The 20,080-nt window shown below is 55.3% G+C and overlaps 1 protein-coding gene across 2 annotated transcripts in view; it reads left to right on the forward strand.

Moving 5' to 3' along the window:
- Positions 1-20,080, forward strand: part of SDK1 (sidekick cell adhesion molecule 1) — a 982,790-nt gene that overhangs the window by 782,619 nt on the left and 180,091 nt on the right. For both annotated transcript variants that reach the window (XM_070064289.2, XM_070064294.2), the window contains exons 15-17: positions 6,282-6,429; positions 7,686-7,826; positions 13,666-13,847. In XM_070064289.2, the coding sequence (XP_069920390.2) occupies positions 6,282-6,429; positions 7,686-7,826; positions 13,666-13,847 (471 nt within the window). The remainder of the gene's footprint in view (positions 1-6,281; positions 6,430-7,685; positions 7,827-13,665; positions 13,848-20,080) is intronic.

Below are 20,080 nucleotides of genomic sequence, written 5' to 3' on the forward strand. Positions count from 1 at the left end.
TTCTGGTTCACTCCTCAGAGGCCTGAAACAGGCAGGACAGGACCTGGGAGCTCCATCATGTAGGTGGCAGGACCCACATACTTGACTTGTCACTGCGGCCGCCCCGGGTCTGTGTTGACAGACAGCTGGAGCCAGGAGCTGGAGCTGGTACTGAACCAGGTGCTCCAGTGTGGAATACGTGCGTCTTAGCCCATGTCTCAAAGTCAGTGCTACACTACCACCGTGTTCTTCATGTCTCCTAAGCAACAAAAGCTCCCTCCTACCTGCCCCTCGCTTGCCTAGGCAGGACCCACAACATTGATCCCGTAGAGCTGTGTCATGTCCTGGAATTGGAGCCGTGTGTTTGTTGATTTCCTCACCTTTATTTCTTGGAGACTGGTTCTGATTCACATCCCGTTACTGGCTTTGCTTGCTTTTTTGTAGAGAGAGAGAGAGAGTGTGTGTGTGTGTGTGTGTGTGTGCATGCTCATGTGTGTGCACGCAGTGTGTAAATAAGTCTTGGGTGTTGCATACTCCTGCTGCATCCCCTGCGGAGGCACACAGGCCCGGCCGCTCCGCTTTTGCTCGTGTTAAGAGCCACCGTGGTCTAGGTACTGACCACCTGTGAAGGCTGGGGAAAGCTGCTTTAATTTCCATGGGCCTCCTCTTCTGGCCTGGAAAAGAGCTGCATTAATATCTCCTCCCAGAAGGTCTCTGCTGTTACGGGTAATGAAAGACCTGCCAGCCGCTCTCTGAACATCAGGTGTTACTAACAGTAATGACCCTTGAAAATTAGAAAAAAATCCCTCGTCAAAAACAGTTCCTTCCATGGTTACCCTCCCCCACCTTTAAAAAAAATTGTGTACTTATTTGAAAGGCAGAGCCAGAGAGAGAGGGAGAGAGAGCGCTTCCATCTACAGGCTGACTCCCCAGATCGCCGTAACAGGCAGAGCTCGGGCAGGGCAAGCCAAAACCAGACGCCAGGAACTCCATCCAGGTCTCCCACATGGGTGGAAGGAGCCCACGTACTTGAAAATCTTCCACTGCCTTCCCAGTGCAGTAACAGGAACCTGGATTGGAAGTGGAACCAACACTCTTATGGGATGCTGGTATTGCAAGCCGTGGCTTAACCCACTGCACCACAACACAGGCTCCCCCCGCCCAACTTTGTTACCTTTATTTGAAAAAATGATAATGTTCATTTCTATTGGAAAAATGCTTCTAGTACATATTCACAGACTGAAAACCACCAGCTTCTAAGTTGACAGGTAGAATGTGGTGAGGTGATGGGGCTGGTGCTGTAGCACAGCGGGTTAACGCCCTGGCCTGAAACACAGGCATCCCATATGGGTGCCGGTTCTAGCCCCGGCTGCTCCTCTTCCGATCCCGCTCTCTGCTGTGGCCTGGGAAAGCAGTGGAAGATGGCCCAAGTCCTTGGGCCCCTGCACCCATGTGGGAGACCAAGAAGAAGCTCCTGGCTCCTGGCTTCAGATCGGTGCAGCTCCGGCCATTGCGGCCATCTGGGGAGTGAACCAGCGGATGGAAGACCTCTCTTTCTGTCTCTACCTCTCTCTGTAATTCTGTCTTTCAAATAAATAAAATAAATCTTAAAAAAAAAAAAAAAGAATGTGGCAAGGTGATTAAGGCCTTATAGCTGCTGGGCCCTGCAACTGAGAGGAGGCTGGCTCTGCAGCGTTGTGTGACCAAGGCGGTTTGGCAGCCTGATGCGGGAGTCAGAAACTTCCTCGTCTTGATCAGAGATGCGAGAGGAGGCCCTGATGAGGAGAGAAAAGGTGTTGAAACTTCATGGTGTGGTTCCCTTTACCAAGGCTCTTCTGCATTGCAGTCCCTGGGACAGGCCTGGTGGAGCCCTGTTGGGAGAAGAATCTTTTTTTTTTTTTTTTGTCTTTAACATGTATTTATTTAAGTCAAAGTTAGAGTTTCAGAAAAAGAAGGAGATACACAACACAGAGCAATCTTTGATCTGCTGGTTCACTCCTCAGATGGCTGTGATGGCCAGGGCTGGGCCAGGTTGAAGCCAGGAGCTTCTTCCAGGTCTCCCACGTGGCTAGCAGAGACACGACACTTGGGCCATCTTCCGCTGCTTTTCCCATTAACAGGGAGTTGGATCAGAAGTGGGACACAAACCCAGTGCCCACATGGGAGGCTGGAGTCATAGGCGGCGGCTTATCCCGCTGCACCACACGCCAGCCCCTGGGAGAAGACTCTGTAAAAGGGATTTTGCTTATTGACTGTCAGGGACAGACTTGGCAATTGAAATGTTAAGTGTTCTCACCCAGCGTGTGGTTCCAGAGCAGGGAATGAGCAGATACTTATCAAACCACTTAATTTTTTTTTTTGGGGGGGGGGGGGTGGGTATAAATCAGAGGCCCATGAGGTGGATCAGGACATTTGTATTAGCTTTCAGTTTCATCTCTCTTCTTGCCCAATATTTTATCTTCTAGTAAGGGAAGAAGAATAAATAAAGCATTCAGATGCACTTGGGGGACTGTGCAGGCCCCCAAAATACAGGGTTGGGTAATAGACCCTGTTGTCACATCGAACAGATCCTACACCTGGTCACAGACTTTTGAGAGCCTCCACACAGGGTGAGCAGTCAGCCAAGGTCAACTGGGCGGCCGCTGGGCAGGACAGGCAGGGTCCAGGCGTCCTCCTCCCTGTGCTGTTCAGCCAGCCGGTCACGGCAACTGTCCTTTCGACTTCATCTCTTTCTGAAATGACTTGCTGCTGCATCTGATGAAGCTGGTGAGTGGGTGCTGACTCGCAGGCACTGTGACATCTGAAGGAAGTGGGGCCTGGAAGCCAAGTCGTACCGCGTGTGCTCAGTTAGGGTCCCCCAGGGGACAGGCGGCACCCCCAAATGACAGTAATCACGCACAAGTTCCAGAAAGGGGCTGTTTGCCCAAGTGTGGAAGAAGGAGAACCAGAGTAACTGGGGCTGGTGGCCTCAGAGCCAAGTCCACTCTCAGGTGGGAGAGGCCAGGGGGTGTGCAGACGCCAGTAAGAGACTGTGTGAAGGTGGAGAGGAGCGGGGAGTCTGGGGAAGGCACCCTCCCAGAGAGTCAAGGGCCCAGTCTTCCCTCTCTCCTCCCCTCCCAGGGGAAGCCGTGGGACAGGAGCTCTGGGCAGAGCAGGGTGCAGATGGTAGAGCCTGGTTCCAGTGGGAGCAGCCGTCCAGCACCAGGACCCACCTTAGCCGGGACTCCCGCAAGACGCCTCCCATTCATGTCGCCTCGTTTCATATCCAGGTCATTCTAGGAGTTTTGTGTTATTCTCTTTGGTTTTTAATCTCTTAAAAAAATTTTTTTTTTATTTTTGACAGGCAGAGTGGACAGTGAGAGAGAGAGAGACAGAGAGAAAGGTCTTCCTTTGCCGTTGGTTCACCCTCCAATGGCCGCCGCGACCGGCGCACCGCGCTGATCCGATGGCAGGAGCCAGGAGCCAGGTGCTTTTCCTGGTCTCCCATGGGGTGCAGGGCCCAAGCACCTGGGCCATCCTCCACTGCACTCCCTGGCCACAGCAGAGGGCTGGCCTGGAAGAGGGGCAACCGGGACAGAATTAAAAATTTTAATTCTAGTAAAACACACTTAACAAAACTTGCCATCGTAGCCTTTTTGAGTGTACATTTTGGCACCATTAGGCGCATTCACACGTGGTCTGAGCGCCACCACCATCTGTCCACACTACCCTTCTCATGCCGCTCAAGTGAAAGTGGGCCTCATTAAACACTGCCTGCCTCCCCTCCAGGGCCCCTTATTCTTTCTGTGTCTAGGAATTTGCCTACCCCAGGGACATCGTATGAGTGGCATCACACAGCATTTTGTCCTCAACATTCTCCCATGATTCCCAGTTTCTTTCTTCTTAGATGCTGGCTACTGTTCTGGTGAATAAGAGACCCCATCTGTTTATCCATCCATGATGGTGTTTGGGAAGCTGTTGAGAGCAGCCCTGCCATGAACACAGTGTGCACATTTCCCTGGGAGCCCTGATTCTTCAGTTCTTTCGGGCACACGCCCAGAAGTAGAATTTGTGGGTGATATGATAACTCTAGTTACTGTCTTCCATGGTGACTGTTCCATTTTACTCTTCCACCAGTAGTGTATAGGGCTTTGAATTTCTACATATCCTTATTATTATTGCTATTTGTCACTTTCTGTTTGCTGGGTTCTTTGTTTGTAACTGCTATCCTAATGGATGCGAAGTGGCATGTCATTGTGGTTTTGATTTGTCTCCCATTTTAAAAAGATATTTTCACGTTTGAAAGGCGGAGAGACACACTGAAAGGGACCTTGCATCCACGGGTTCACACAGCACCCCCCACCCCCTTCCAAATGTACACAGCAGCCAGTGCTGAACTGAGCGGAAGGCGGGAGCCTAGAGCTCCGTGCGGATCTCTCCCCTGTGTGGCAGAGACCCAGGTACATGCGTCACCACTGGCTGCTCCCCAGGGTGCACACCAGCGGGAAGATGGATTGGCAGCAGAGGAGCCAGCACCTGAGCTAGAGACTGATAAGGGATGCCCCTGCAGTGCCTTGGACCACTGTGCCAAGTGCCTGCCCCGTCCCCACTGTTGAGGAGATTCAGACAAAATCAAACCAGTGGTCTCCATGTTTTCCTGCTGTGCAACAGCCATGTTCAGAATGAGAAGTGTGTTTGCCTGTGAGCTGGGCTCGGCAAGGGGAGGTGCTTTCTACCCAGGACGTCCAGTCACGGAAGGGAAGGTCCTTCCCACCTCTGCATTGAGTCTTCCGCAACCAGGCCTGGTCAGATCAACACAGTCTGCTGGATTCTCACCAAGACGTCTCAGCCTGCCAGCGTGAAGAGGGAAGGCAGTCTGAGTTATCCGAGTTAAGCGGGCAGGCACACGCTGGTTTTTAGGAAAGACAAAGAGAAGGATCCTCACCCACTTTGATTATGCTTGTCACTGGCAATCAGGAGCCAGAACAGGGAAGTGCCCAGCTCGGGGAAGACTGTCTTCCTGAAAGACTGCTCTTGGATGCAACCTCTTTTGGAATGATTAAAAAGATAAACTCTTCATGGTCCAACTGGCATCAGGCTGCAGAATGGCTTCTCTCTGTGTCTAGGAATCCAGCCGATGAATCTGAGAGACAGCCAGCTTGGGTTGCGTTTGAGGGTCTTGCTTCATTTTGGAGCGGTTTGTGACTACCTGGTGGTGGCGTGTCGGGAGCTGGGGTGCCAGCATGTGCTTCTGATGCGCTCCCAGCACACAGGAGTTAGTCTTCATGGTTTACTCTCCACTGATTGCTGTGTGTGGAGTTGACGTGCAGCTGGCGTTGTTAACAAGCTGAGCGTAGCCCAACCCCATCCCGGGAGCCATGTGTCTCTACTTTCTGAGTGTCTCCAAGGTAGGCATGAGGGATGTTAGCACACTTCACAGGAGGAGAAAGGTTTGATTTCCACTAGAGTCTCCCTGCCCCCATGTTGTTTACTTCTCTGAGAACTCGGGACTTCGGTGTAGGCATCACTGTGACGCCGGAGGGGAAACGGCGGTGGACGCTGCAAGTCACTGCCAGAGCATGTCCGTTCCAGGGCATCGCTCTACAAAGCGACTTGGCCGAGAAGAATATGGACGCTCGGCCAAAAACCGCACAATGGTGTAGGACCCCCGCTTTCCCAAGCCTTGCGGGTGAGAGCCCATTGGTTGGCAGAGCCTCTGCTGTGCACCTGCTGGAACGCGGGGTGGAGAGGCATCCTCTCTGAGCTGCAAATTTCATTACGTGCCTCTCCAGCCAGAGCCACACGGCTGTGCGGTGGCGTAATGGCCTGCGCAGCCCATCTGTCTTTATCATGCTTGTTTCCTCTTTTATTAAAATGTTAATGAATATAGTTTTTATTTATCACTCGGCGACATGTGCAGTATCCCTTTCTGGGAGACGTATCTGCGGTTTGCCTAACGAGAGAGCTGACAGAGTTTTCCCATCACATACTGCGCACAGGAGTAAGGAGTGTTTTAGTGCCTTTGCAACAGCCACATGCAGGTTGTACCAAAGCATCTTTCCACTTGGTGACAGCAGCATGGGGTTCCAGCAAACACTGGATTTGGGGTGAGGGGCCCCAGATTTCATGCCAGGCTCCCGAGTTAATAGCTACCTGACTGGGAGCCTCAGTTTCCATATCTGTCAAGTGGGGATAGCCACCCTTTGTCACAGAGCTGTGTTGGCAGGCGGGAGAGAGAATTCACGGGGACACACTCGTGTTCGCTCATCATCGTTCATACGTGCGCTGTGTGAGTTTGAACCTGTCTGTACTCATTCTTTCAGACTCCCCATGGAAAGTGCACCTGTCGAACGTTGACCCTGAGATGACAAGCGTCACCGTGAGTGGCCTGACTCCAGCCCGCACCTATCAGTTCAGGGTGTGTGCAGTCAATCAAGTGGGCAAAGGCCAGTACAGCGCAGAGACAAGCAGGTGTGTGGACGCCCTCCCTCGGTGCAGTAGTGGGAAGCCACATTGCCTGGGCGTCACACAGAGGCGGCGTGCTGGGTGGGAGCAGTGGATTGCTGTGTAGGGATCCTGGCACAAACGTGAGCAGGGAAGACACCACAGGGAGGGAGAGCTCGGTCGGAGGCTGGATGAGCTGGGCTTTCCTGAATTGCTCCGCGGCCAGGGTCTCCCATTTCTCCCGTGGAGCTCTGGCCGTGCCGGCAGCCGTCGCTCCTGACAGCGCCGCCCTCTGTACACAGGAATTAAGAGCTTACACGGGCCGGCGCCGCGGCTCACTAGGCTAATCCTCCGCCTAGCGGCGCCGGCACACCGGGTTCTAGTCCCGGTCGGGGCGCCGGATTCTGTCCCGGTTGCCCCTCTTCCAGGCCAGCCCTCTGCTGTGGCCAGGGAGTGCAGTGGAGGATGGCCCAGGTGCTTGGGCCCTGCACCCCATGGGAGACCAGGAAAAGCACCTGGCTCCTGGCTCCTGCCATCGGATCAGCGCAGTGCGCCGGCCGCGGCGGCCATTGGAGGGTGAACCAACGGCAAAGGAAGACCTTTCTCTCTGTCTCTCTCTCTCACTGTCCACTCTGCCTATCAAAAAAAAAAAAAAAAAAAAAAAAAAGAGCTTAGACGTTTTCTGTGCCTGAGGACAGCAGAGTGGATGCTTTGTGCCATCTTCCTGAGAAGCAGACCCCTAGAGGGTGTCGTCAGGGAGCCGAGCGAGGCCTGTGGTGGCACCCCAGCCCCTGGAAGGGCCACTTCTGAAGCCTGTGCTGGCGTGGCGTGGGTGTGGCACCCGCTCCCTGCAGCCTGCACGCCCCACCTGCCTGAGTGGCTCCCTTGTGGGATAGCTAAGATCTAAATGACTCCTTCCGAAATGTGGGAGTTTGATATGAGAAAAATTGAAAGAGCAGAAGAAAACAATTTGGAAGCAGCCTTAGACTGGAGGCCTCAAGCCAACTCCCTCAGGCTGGTAATCTTTCGGAAGCTTAGAGGCACTGCAGGTTATGCACACAGGATAGAGCCGCCTCCCACGTCTTCCTTGTTGGTCGCTAAACTGAGTGTTGGCTGCGCTGATTTGTGGTAACCATCTCACACCTGTGCCTGCAGTTTGATCAGCCGTGGCCTGTGCTTTGCTTGTCACCTGATTTTTCTGGATCGTGAGGAGCAAAATCCAATAGAATAGGGAGTGCCAGTGAGGGTCCTCTCTGTCTGCAACTCATCCCTTTCATTTTTAGGTTGATGTTGCCTGAAGAACCGCCCAGTGCTCCCCCAAAAAACATCGTGGCCAGCGGGCGCACCAACCAGTCCATCATGGTCCAGTGGCAGCCTCCCCCAGAAACCGAACACAATGGGGTGCTGCGTGGATACATCCTCAGGCAAGTAACCGGGTCAGCCATTTTCAGACTGTCTGGATAACGTGTCAGCTCTCCCGCTCAGCGGAGCCGCAAGCTCCTTTGTCTGGAGGACCCAACAGCAGTCTGGGGAATCAGCCGGGTGCTGGGCTCCAGGGAGCAATGGAGACCGTGGCCAACAGGCGAGCAGAAGCCAGCGTGGCAGCCTCACAGAGGCACTGGGGTACACACCACCCACACCAATAGCTGCGTTTGGGCAGGAGAATGGAGGCGATGTTACAGGCCGGGAGCAATGTCTGCTATTCCTGGTACCTTTTATTCCATTGAGCTTTTACCAGGGGGCATGCGTTATTAAATATAAGAATTGAAAATGAATGCTAATTAATGTGATCTAGTTATTAGCTGATGGTTACCTGCTAGCCTGTTGCTCGGTTTTGCCAGATCTGCTAGTATTTCAGGGAGATCCAAGAGTGCGTGCAGCCTCCCGGTCCCCGGGAGATCCAGGAGTGCGTGCAGTCTCACAGTCCCCGGGAGATCCAAGAGTGCGTGCAACCTCACGGTCCCCGGGAGATCCAGGAGTGCGTGCAAGGTCCCCGGGAGATCCAAGAGTGCGTGCAGTCTCACGGTCCCCGGGAGATCCAGGAGTGCGTGCAGTCTCACAGTCCCCGGGAGATCCAGGAGTGCGTGCAGCCTCACAGTCCCCGGGAGATCCAAGAGTGCGTGCAGTCTCACAGTCCCCGGGAGATCCAAGAGTGCGTGCAGCCTCCCGGTCCCCGGGAGATCCAGGAGTGCGTGCAAGGTCCCCGGGAGATCCAGGAGTGCGTGCAAGGTCCCCGGGAGATCCAGGAGTGCGTGCAGTCTCCCGGTCCCCGGGAGATCCAAGAGTGCGTGCGATCTCACAGTCCCCGGGGGATCCAAGAGTGCGTGCAGTCTCCTGGGAGATCCAAGAGTGCGTGCAGCCTCCCGGTCCCCGGGTGCTGGAAATAAAGCCGATAAATTTTGAAGCATCAGGGGTAACCACATGCACACATTTGAAAATCAGATGTGGCCAGGAGCGTCCAGTTTGCTGTCTGCCTCAGAGGGATCGGCAGGCTTCTAGAACTATGAGAGGAACACGTGAGAACCGGGAGAAATCCCCACTGCCCAAACAGCTGCTGAGTTTAAAATTGCACCAAATGTGATAATTGCAGTGGTTTCTTGACACAAGTGAAAAGAAAACAGTGAAACAGTCGATATTAACAGATAATTACCAAATCTCTTTTAATAGATTTCAGTGCCATGGTTGCATTTGTTAATTTTATCAGCCTTCCTGGAGTAAGAACTTGCAAGTACCCATTTCCACTTCCTCCAAATGCCTACACCAGGCCCACTCTGTTCATCAAATATTTGGCTAAAAAAGAAAGAAGTCGCGAATGTGTTGCTTCTTAAATCCCGTTATCTTTGCACATGGAGGGCATCTCATTCCCTATGCATTTGTGTAATTGTCCACTCACCATTTAATATGTGTTCTGTATGCCTGTAGTATTTGCCTGTCACAAGTCACTGCTATTCCCGTGTAGTTCCTTAAACATTCAGGTTTTCCTACAAACTAAGCCAGGTCGTTATCCACTTGAAGTGGTTTAAGTCACTTTATTTATTTATTCATTTACTTACTTATTTAGAGAGAAGGCATACTCCTGGTTCTCTCAGCAGATACCTACAACATCCGGGATTGAGCCAAGCCATGGCTGCGAGCCAGGAGCTCGTTCCAGGTCTCCCAAGGGAATGGCAGGGACCTAGTGAGTTAAGTGCTCCCTGCTGCCTCCCAGGGTGTGTGTTATCTGAAGTCAGGAGCCAGAACCGGCATCAAACTCAGTCACTCCAGTGTGGCACTCTGGCGTCTTGACTGCCTTCTCAACCACTGGGCTGAACAGCCACCCCTCCAGTGATCTGAGTGGGCCATTACTGGGGTACACAAGGTCCAGGATCAACAGGCGTGGCCCCTTCTGTGGCTGTGCCCCCAGCTGCCCCCCACCCTTTTTGACAGGCAGAGTTAGTGAGAGACAGAGAGAAAGGTCTTCCTTTGCCGTTGGTTCACCCTCTAATGGCCACTGCGGCCAGCACACCGCACTGATCCGAAGGCAGGAGACAGGTGCTTCTCCTGGTCTCCCATGGGGTGCAGGGCCCAAGCACTTGGGCCATCCTCCACTGCACTCCTGGCCATAGCAGAGAGCTGGCCTGGAAGAGGAGCAACTGGGACAGAACCTAGCGCCCCGACCGGGACTAGAACCTGGGGTGCCGGCGCCACAGGCGGAGGATCAGCCTAGTGAGCCGCTGCGCCAGCCTGCCCTTCCCCCTTTTACAGACAGGCCAAGAAGGGGTTGAGATTCTGTCCCCTGCGGGCAGGGGGCCTGTGGGCTCGGTTCCCGCGGATGTTCCTATGACAAACCCCAGCTGCCCAGCTTTCATCCTCCCTGGAAAGCGCCCAGAGCCGCCTCCCAAGGCTGAGGCTTCTGGCTTTTCTGGCTGCTGGGTCCTCACATGGCCTCACCCTCTGCCTCTGTTCCTAGTCATCAGCTAATGAGAGTAATTGGCTTCCCTCTCTCACCAGCCCCTCCCAGCTCCTTGTCCACACGCCTCTGCCTGTTCTCAGCACATGGAGGCAAAGTTTCCCTAGGCTGAAGCTGTCAAGGAAGGACTTTAAAAGTCACCAGCAGAGCCAGGCTCCGGGCACAGACTTGAATAATTAAATTGTGCTGATGGCAGGAGGCCACGTTAGGGACCGCGCGTCTCTCTGTTCCGTGGGATTACTGCTGTGAGAAGGATTTTCTCTGATGGTGTCAGAGCTCGGGGAGAGAGCATCTGTACACACGGGGCTTAAATCAAGAAAGCCCTAAAACGAGGGCACACCGGCCAGGGCCCGCGAATACCAGAGTTTTCAGAAATTAGAGACCCGTGCCAAAATGAATTTGCTTGGAAACATTTCCGAATGATCCCCGGGTCTGCAAATCAGCTCCATGCGCCAGCGCCTGTTCCCCAGGGCACCGTCTCCCTGTCGGATCCGAGGCACGATGCATGGAAGAGCAAATGGAAATGAATCAGCCCCCGGCCCTGGCCGTAAGAAGTAGTTAGGATGCGTGTGCAGTAATAAAATATTTATAACAACAGGCAGGGTGTTTCTCTGAGAGGACCACAGGGTTATGTCCTTTAAAAACATTCTCCTGTTTATTTCCATGTAAAAAATCATCCTGTTCTGGTGGAGACGGTCTCCCGGGCAACACATCCTACCAATGCGAGGAGGTTGCCCGTGCTGTGTTGTCGACTGTGACCTTCTCAGACAGCCTGTGGGCATGACAGAGGCCCCTGCTCAGGGCGGACCAAGCCGCCCGTTCCGGAAGCAGCTGCCGCCCGTTCCGCACATGTGAAGGCTGCCATTTGTTTTTTTGTTTGTTTTTTGACAGGCAGAGTGGACAGTGAGAGAGAGAGACAGAGAGAAAGGTCTTCCTTTGCCATTGGTTCACCCTCCAATGGCCGCCGCGGCCGGCACACCGTGCTGATCCAATGGCAGGAGCCAGGTGCTTTTCCTGGTCTCCCATGGGTGCAGGGCCCAAGCACTTGGGCCATCCTCCACTGCACTCCCTGGCCACAGCAGAGAGCTGGCCTGGAAAAGGGGCAACCAGGACAGAATCTGGCGCCCCGACCGGGACTAGAACCCGGTGTGCCGGCGCCACAAGGCGGAGGATTAGCCTACTGAACCACAGCGCCGGCCTGCCATTTGCTCTTCACCGTGTGTAGAGTGGATCCGGAGGACAGCTCAGACTGCACTGTGGCCTCACTCGTCCCCACTCAGAGCTGCCCCCTCGGTGCTCCTTTCTGGAAGAGCCGTGTTCTCCAGGCAGCTCCTCCATCCGTTGTTGATACGGTTCCTGCAACAACCGTGTGAAATGCCAGAGCTGTAATTCCCACTCTCGGGGGGGCGTGGAAACCACGACTCAGGAAAGCTTAGAGTTCTCCCGAGATCACCCGGCTCCCATGTGGGTGGTCAGGAACCTCCCGCTGCCCCAGGACCCTCCTTACATAAATGACCGGCACAGCTGCTACAAGCCACACAGCCCTGCTTGGTGCAGGCCGTTCCTTCCAGCAGCTCCAGGGTCTGATGGAACGCGAGAACCCAAGTGTCCTTTGTGCCCGTCACAGAATGGCCGTCCTCCCCCGGGTGAGCCACAGGCACCGGCTCCTCTCAGGCAGGGCCTTCTTGCTGTCCAGGGGCTGCTTGCCGCTCGTGGTCCTCCCCTTTCCTGTCCAGCAAGCGGCCTCTCACGAGAGGGGCCCGAAGAACCTTGTCAGGAAATCCTGGTGTTTGAGAAGGAACTTCTGCCGTCTTTGTATTTCCTCATCATCTCCGCAGACCTTATTCTCTTTGCAAAGCTGTTTTGCATTCCTGGGTCTCTTCTGATAATGGTAACCTCACTAACGCCTGGTCACAGGCGTCTAGCTCAGATCCTTGCCCCTGAAAAGGAACCCGCATCCCACAGAGCCCACAGCACAGCGTCACGCGGCGTGGAGGGCCCCACCAGCCGTGAGATGCTCGCCACCCACTGCTGCCGCCCTGGCTCTGGAAGCCTCGTCCATCTTTTCCCCTTGCCATTGCGCGTGCAAAGCCAAGACCCACCTCAGGGATAGAAACCACGGGGCGATGAGAAAGTGACTCCAACTCCATGTGTCTCTCATTTGACCGGGGGAGTAGTTGACAAAAACTTGGTAAATTAACTGAGCCAGTCCAGCGCATAAACTTCTGTACACAGAATTATGGAAACACACTCACTAGTCAAAATAACAATGGTAAGAGTCCTCCCACCATATAAACAGCCATTTTTGACCTATACGTTTTCTAAGCCCAGATTTGTGTCTATCACCTGTTTAATAAGCACAGCTTTAGGCTGGCGCCGTGGCTCACTAGGCTAATCCTCTGCCTTGTGGCGCCAGCACACCAGGTTCTAGTTCCGGTTGGGGCGCCGGATTCTGTCCCGGTTGCCCCTCTTCCAGGCCAGCTCTCTGCTGTGGCCAGGGAGGGCAGTGGAGGATGGCCCAAGTGCTTGGGCCCTGCACCCCATGGGAGACCAGGAGAAGCACCTGGTTCCTGGCTTTGGATCAGCGCGCTGCGCCGGCCGCAGCGCGCCGGCGGCAGCGGCCATTGGAGGGTGAACCAACGGCAAAGGAAGACCTTTCTCTCTGTTTCTCTCTCTCACTGTCCACTCTGCCTGTCAAAAAATAAATAAATAATTTAAAAAAATAATCACAGCTTTAAATTTCCACCTTCTATATGAGGAGCGTACTGCCCGAGTGCTCATAGCCCGTTAAGAGCCGTTTGTCCCCCTTGGCATTGGACTGGTATTTTAGAAGCATTAATGACTTTCCAAAGCCATTATTCTAGTCCTTGAGATGCTCTTGGGCGAATATGGACATCCTTGGTGGACACAACACGGAGCTCAGCCGTGGGGACCCGGAGGCCGTGCGCCGCCCACTTCCCGACTGCCCCAGTGTTGTGGCCACAGGAGGAAAGTGCTTCTCAAACTGTCACAGCAGCTCCCGGATGAAACTTGTGTCTGGATTTGGGGTGGAAGTCACTCTGCTTCCTAGACAAATGACCCTTAAGAGGCTGTCGGTTTCCCTTAACCAGTATTGTTGAAGTGAAGTTCTGTTCTGCCTGGGGCTTATTACCCTGGTGGGGCCAGATGGTACCTTTTAAAATCGTGGAATTAGGAAACGGTGTTGTCCGTGGCCGACTCCCAGCTCTACCCACGTCTGGTTACTCCCATTCTCCTCAGAGTGCTCAGAGTGGGGGACCTGGCCCCCGGTTCACATGGTTTCCTTTCTGGCACAGGTACCGCCTGGCCGGCCTGCCTGGGGAGTACCAGCAAGGCAACATCACCAGCCCGGAGGTGAACTACTGCCTGCTGACGGACCTCATCATCTGGACCCAGTATGAGATCCAGGTGGCCGCGTACAACAGCGCCGGCCTGGGTGTCTTCAGCCGGGCAGTGACCGAATACACCTTACAAGGAGGTGAGTGTGCGCCACACCAGGGCTGCGAACCCGTGTCGGGCGGAGGGGTTTGCACAGAGGAGTCGTTCCTCCAGGGGCCATTTGGAAAAATCCCACCACCTCTTTCGATTCATCTCCCCACCAGTTTCCAAAGTAAAGCAAGACTGTGGCTGGGAGGCCACTTCTATTCCAGCCACGCTGCCGTGGCCTCTAGGGGCAGGAAGTATCTACACACATCCTGTAACTCGTGCTGTGGGACTGAGTTTTTCCAAACGGAATAATTGTATGTTTTGTAGCAGAGCTGGTTGCGGCATTCCGTGTGGTACTGTGAGTGGTTTGTTCAAAGGGAACGGTTATCAGACAATTTTGTTTTTAATCATGTAATATGATTATTGGTAAGGGAATTTGCAGCTTTGTGCTTTTCCCCTGCCTTTCTCAGTTGCACAGGCAATATGCTAGATCAATAAAGCCCTCCCCACCTCCAGAGAAAACAATGACCAGCAGAATCATGTAGGGAAGCCAGTGGGTCTTAAATACATGTGCTTAGACTCAGCCCTGTCCTTTAAAGGCTGTTGACAGCATTTGACTCCTGCTGCGTTTGCTGGAGGGCACAGGGCGGGTGCTGGGAAGCGGGGTCCACATCTGCATTTCACTGTCACTGCTCCTAGCAGGAATGAATAGGCCCTCTCTTGACGTAGCCACCTGGGTCCCACAGCAGCCCGAATCCTTGCCCAGGGAAGTAATTCTTCCACCAAATCCAGAACCCTTTTTCAGTCTGCGATTTATACCCGCTCCTGATTCACAGGTGCGATTTTATTTGCTTAGGCATTTTTATTGCTACCAGGCCTTGACCTTTTTCAAATGATAAGGTTTCTAACTGCCCACTTCTCTCCCCAAATCATGCCTGAGACCTAATGTTCCTTGATATTACATGCTGTTATTATCATCCCTTATTGATTGGCTGCCTGCTGTCATCCGCAGGTCCATAAATCCTCCTTTATAAATTAGGTGCAGTCAGTCCTGCTTGCGTGCAGCGCCTAGCAGAAATCTTTAAAATGCAGGACAGCCAGGAAAGCCCTGTCCATCTGCAAGCCATTCGGAAAGATCCGTTTGAAAATGAAGGCGAAACCTGGACTGCTCCTGTTTGCTTTAATTAGTCCATTCAGTAATAAAGTAACAGTCAACTCCGACAGGACTACTACTGCTCTTCGTGACCCCTCACTTGCCCTGGACAGTGACTGCTACACTTTACTGCCACTGCATCTGGGGTCTGCGTGGGGCAGGGGGAAGGAGCGATCCCCTAAGTGAGAAGGGCTCTCTCTGGCCCTCACTCTTGGCACCTGGGAGCAACTCAGGATGTAAGAGCTGCCAGTGCTGGCAGGGCTCGAAGGCTGCAGTGGGAAAGTGAGTCTGCTGGGTGTTCAGAGCAGAGAATCGCAGTGGCAGTCCCAGAGACCATTCAGCGACAAGCTACTGAGCACCCCCAGTTCTGAAGGTTGGTAGTGAGAGCAGACAGCATCCGTGGCTGGGTGTTGCATTGTCCTTTGCAAAGCAGTTCACAGGCGTTTGCTCAGTTGCACCTCACAGCTGTCTGATTAGCGAGGCCATTAAGCGCCACAAGCATCCTGCCTATTTAGTTAGTTAGTTCAGTTGGGTATAAAAGCAGGAATGGGCCCAGACCCTTGTTCAGATTACTTCCAGCTTCTAGGGTAGAACAGGGCAAGTTTTCTTCCCAGTCACATGTGCAGTAGCTGAACGTTAGCTCTCTGGGCTTGAGTTGGTCTGAACTCTGAAATCGCACGACCAGCAGTAGAGGCAGCGCTGAGCTCTGGACCACCACGCTCCAAGCGAGCTCAGCAGCCTCTAGCCTCCGCGGGCCTTGAGATTCTGGCACAGGTGCTGCTAGGCTGGGGCGAGCACGGGGTGGGGAACTCGTGGCTCCGCACCAGCCTCTCCGGGGTGGAGATGACGGCTGCACGCCTGCGCTCTGTGCAGGGTGTTTTCCTCCTGTGAGTGGGAGGATTTCTGTGATCCGCCTTTGGTCTTTGGTTCCTTGTCTCTCTGAGTTTTCAGTGACTCATGAATGAACACTGGCGATGCTTCAGCCCGTGCAGCGTTGGTGTCTGGTGTGGCCTTCAGAGCCCAGACACCATCCTCTGCCCACACCTCCAGTGGTCATGGCCATAACTCTTGCCCTCACTCAGCACAGGGCATTTCTGCTTCCATACGCGGGGTCTCTGGCTGTCATGATGGCCGTCTCTTGTTCCCCTTCTAGAAAATTCCTTGTGAAGATTTCCCAAGCACCAGCTCAGGAAACATCCAGGGATCAACCCGCCCTTAGAAACATGAGGCCCTGCCCACTCTATGTGTTTCCTCTTGCCCGTGTTCCGTGGGATTGCAAAGATACCTGGACAAAAGTCCCCTGAGCTCTCTGGGATCCAGTGGACATTTCATGTTCTTTTTCCAGACCCTGAGCCCAACCCAAGACCGGTTTGTCAGCTGGCAGAGAATTCTCGGACTGGGGCAGCCCCTGGATCCCTTCCCCCTCCCCCTGAGACTTCTCCACTTGCCTACCCCAGCCTGCCTTTCCCTTGGGACAAACTGCAGTGCCAGATCTGCTTGACTGTGTCACTAGGATTTAGCCAGGGCATGAACCCCGAAGTCTGACTGCTGAGCTGCTGCAGAACCCCCAAAACGGGGTCCACTAACCCAGTGCAAGGCAAACCAATTACTGATACCAGAGAGGTGGAAGAAAGCAGGAGTTTGTTTCAAAGCACGGAGCAGGGAGCCAGGAGTCGTCACTTAGGCCCAGGCTCCTGGAGAGCCCAGGGGCAACCGTTCTTCCAGGTTGAATGGGGGACTAAGAGGTGCGTGCTCAGCTCACGTCCAGGCCCCTGCTTGGTCTGCAGTGCTCACGGCCTTCCTTCCGCGGTTGGTGACGTCCTGTTCTCTAGGGAGTTTTGAGGATGGTAAGAGGGCACTTCAGTCAGTCTGGGGTCTACATGCAGATGGAAGGTACTTCTTGCTCAGGCCCTGGAGCTCCTGGGAAATCAACAAGGCTGAGCACTGTGATAGCATCTACAGGGAGATAAGCGCCCTGTGCGCCCTGTGTTCAAGGACCCTGTGGGGCTGGCTGCACCCCTGTCTCAATTCCATGATCTACCTTAGTAAGGGGTGTGTGCAGTCATGAAAGCTGGGCAAGTGGAGGGCGGGAGGGAGATGGAGAGACCATGGGAGAGGAGAGCCTGATGGCACTCCCATCGCGGGCTCTCTAGAGGGGCTTGGTTCACTCCAGGCTGGTGTCCAGCAAGGCCATGCCCTGGGGAGGGGGCTGCTCCCCAGCTGCAGGTGCCTCTGTGCTCATTTGTCCCAACATGTCCCCATGCTCCTGTCACCACGCCGCAGCTGAACGAACAAAGCCCAGGTCAGTTGTGTCTTTGAATCAACGTTCCCAGCTGTGACAGGGCAGGAATAGGAGAGAGGAGCAGCCACCCGTTCAGGAGAAGAGGGGTGGCCACGGGGAGGAAGGGACAGCACCTCCCGGTCAGGAGCAGAAGACCCAATGAGCTGCTTCTAAAGGACTTGACCAGCAAGTGCCACGTCAGGGAGGGCAGGGACACTGGGAGGGACCACAGGCACAAGGGGGCAGTGGTGGAGACAGAGCCGCACGTGAGTGTTTGTGCCCTGACCCCCAGAAAGAGCCTATTCCAGGCCCCACTCAGGTTTCTCCTGCTCTGGGCCTTCAAGAAGCACATTCAACCTTTCTGAGCTTCAATTTTTCTGTGTGTGGAATTATGGTGTTTATATCCACCCTGGCCACATTACAGGCTGCTGTGAAGAGAACACAAGGCCATCCGTGTGATAAAGGCTGTGGAAACACAGCGGCGTTGTCCCTGTGTGTGCTGGCTTTCTACTGTGACAGCATCTGGCATCTACGATGGGATTTGAACATTTGGTAGAAAGAAGTTGGGAGTCAGTCTGTCCACTATTAATGGAATGGAACCCAGAGGCTCAAAACTTACTGTAGGGCGGCACCCTGGGTTCTAGTCCTGGTTGCTCCTCTTCCAGGCCAGCTCTCTGCTGTGGCCCGGGAGTGCAGTGGAGGATGGCCCAAGTGCCATCCCACTCTATGTGTTTCCTCTTGCCAGTGTTCCGTGGGATTGCAAAGATACCTGGACAAAAGTCCCATGAGCTCGCTGGGATCCAATAGACATTTCATGTTCTTTTTCCAGACCCTGAGCCCAACCGCTTCCTGGGCCGCCCGGCACCCTGTGTCCCAGCCGCTTCCTGGGCCGCCCGGCACCCTGTGTCCCAGCCGCTTCCTGGGCCGCCCGGCACCCTGTGTCCCAGCCGCTTCCTGGGCCGCCCGGCACCCTGTGTCCCAGCCGCTTCCTGGGCCGCCCGGCACCCTGTGTCCCAGCCGCTTCCTGGGCCGCCCGGCACCCTGTGTCCCAGCCGCTTCCTGGGCCGCCCGGCACCCTGTGTCCCAGCCGCTTCCTGGGCCGCCCGGCACCCTGTCTCCCAGCCGCTTCCTGGGCCGCCCGGCACCCTGTCTCCCAGCCGCTTCCCGGGCTGCGTGGCACCCTGTGTCCCAGCCGCTTCCCGGGCCGCCCGGCACCCTGTGTCCCAGCCGCTTCCTGGGCCGCCCGGCACCCTGTGTCCCAGACGCTTCCTGGGCCGCCTGGCACCCTGTCTCCCAGCCGCTTCCCGGGCTGCGTGGCACCCTGTCTCCCAGCCGCTTCCTGGGCTGCGTGGCACCCTGTCTCCCAGCCGCTTCCTGGGCTGCGTGGCACCCTGTCTCCCAGCCGCTTCCCGGGCTGCGTGGCACCCTGTGTCCCAGCCGCTTCCTGGGCTGCGTGGCACCCTGTCTCCCAGCCGCTTCCCGGGCTGCGTGGCACCCTGTGTCCCAGCCGCTTCCCGGGCTGCGTGGCACCCTGTCTCCCAGCCGCTTCCCGGGCTGCGTGGCACCCTGTGTCCCAGCCGCTTCCCGGGCTGCGTGGCACCCTGTCTCCCAGCCGCTTCCCGGGCTGCGTGGCACCCTGTGTCCCAGCCGCTTCCTGGGCTGCGTGGCACCCTGTCTCCCAGCCGCTTCCTGGGCTGCGTGGCACCCTGTGTCCCAGTCGCTTCCTGGGCTGCGTGGCACCCTGTGTCCCAGCCGCTTCCTGGGCTGCGTGGCACCCTGTGTCCCAGTCGCTTCCTGGGCCGCGTGGCACCCTGTCTCCCAGCCGCTTCCCGGGCTGCGTGGCACCCTGTCTCCCAGTCGCTTCCTGGGCTGCGTGGCACCCTGTGTCCCAGACGCTTCCCGGGCTGCGTGGCACCCTGTCTCCCAGCCGCTTCCCGGGCTGCGTGGCACCCTGTCTCCCAGCCGCTTCCTGGGCCGCGTGGCACCCTGTCTCCCAGCCGCTTCCCGGGCTGCGTGGCACCCTGTCTCCCAGCCGCTTCCTGGGCTGCTTCCTCCCTGCCTCTGTTGGAAATAGCAGAAACTGCAAACCCAAGCTCCTCGAGGCTACAGTGTGGTGCTGGCATCCCTGTGGGCGCCGAGGCTCTGGCCCTGCCCTCCGCTCTGCGGGGGCTGTTTGGGCATTCGGGGAGCAGTGCAGATCTGCTGCCAGGGACCTCTCTAAGTGCACTTGAAGTGCCCCACAGCCATTAGCACTGATTGTCGAGAAAGCCTAGAGGCTGAGTGGGTCCTTGAAGCTGAAAAGGGAATAATTAAAATGCCTGCGTTTTAAAGGGAAGAGGGTAACTCATATAATTAATTATTTGTCTAATTATTGCTTAATCTGGGAGATGATTGGAACATATGGGAAACACAGTCCAGCAGTCCACCAGGAGATCGCGAGAACAGCAGGAAGTCACCGTCTGAGACGGGGCCTCATTCCAACCTGCCCCATTTCCCCTTCCCCTGCAGCCCAGTGGCAGGCTCGGTGGGTCCAGGGAGAGGAGGTGGAATGCACCCTGGCTGGAATAAGGCTCTTGGACTCAGCCCTCTTGGGATGGTCAGGATGCTGGGGACAGATGGCATCACTGACACCTCTGTTTTGTTCAGCATGGTGGGGTGTTGATCCCTGAAGTCGTGTGAACGCCCTGTCCATCGCCCTCACCCCCTGCTTTCCTCTTCAATCCGTGTGTCAGTGAGACACTGTGAGAGCGCGTGGTTTGTCTGTTCTGGTCCTTCACAAAGCCTCAGCCTGGCCTCGTTCCCTGGACGCGCGGGGATGACCTGGTGGAAACTTTCTCCCTTCCGTGGACAC

The sequence above is a fragment of the Oryctolagus cuniculus genome, chromosome 19, assembly GCF_051225735.1.
Source record: "Oryctolagus cuniculus isolate XC-2025 breed Fujian yellow rabbit chromosome 19, ASM5122573v1, whole genome shotgun sequence".
NCBI lineage: Eukaryota > Metazoa > Chordata > Mammalia > Lagomorpha > Leporidae > Oryctolagus > Oryctolagus cuniculus.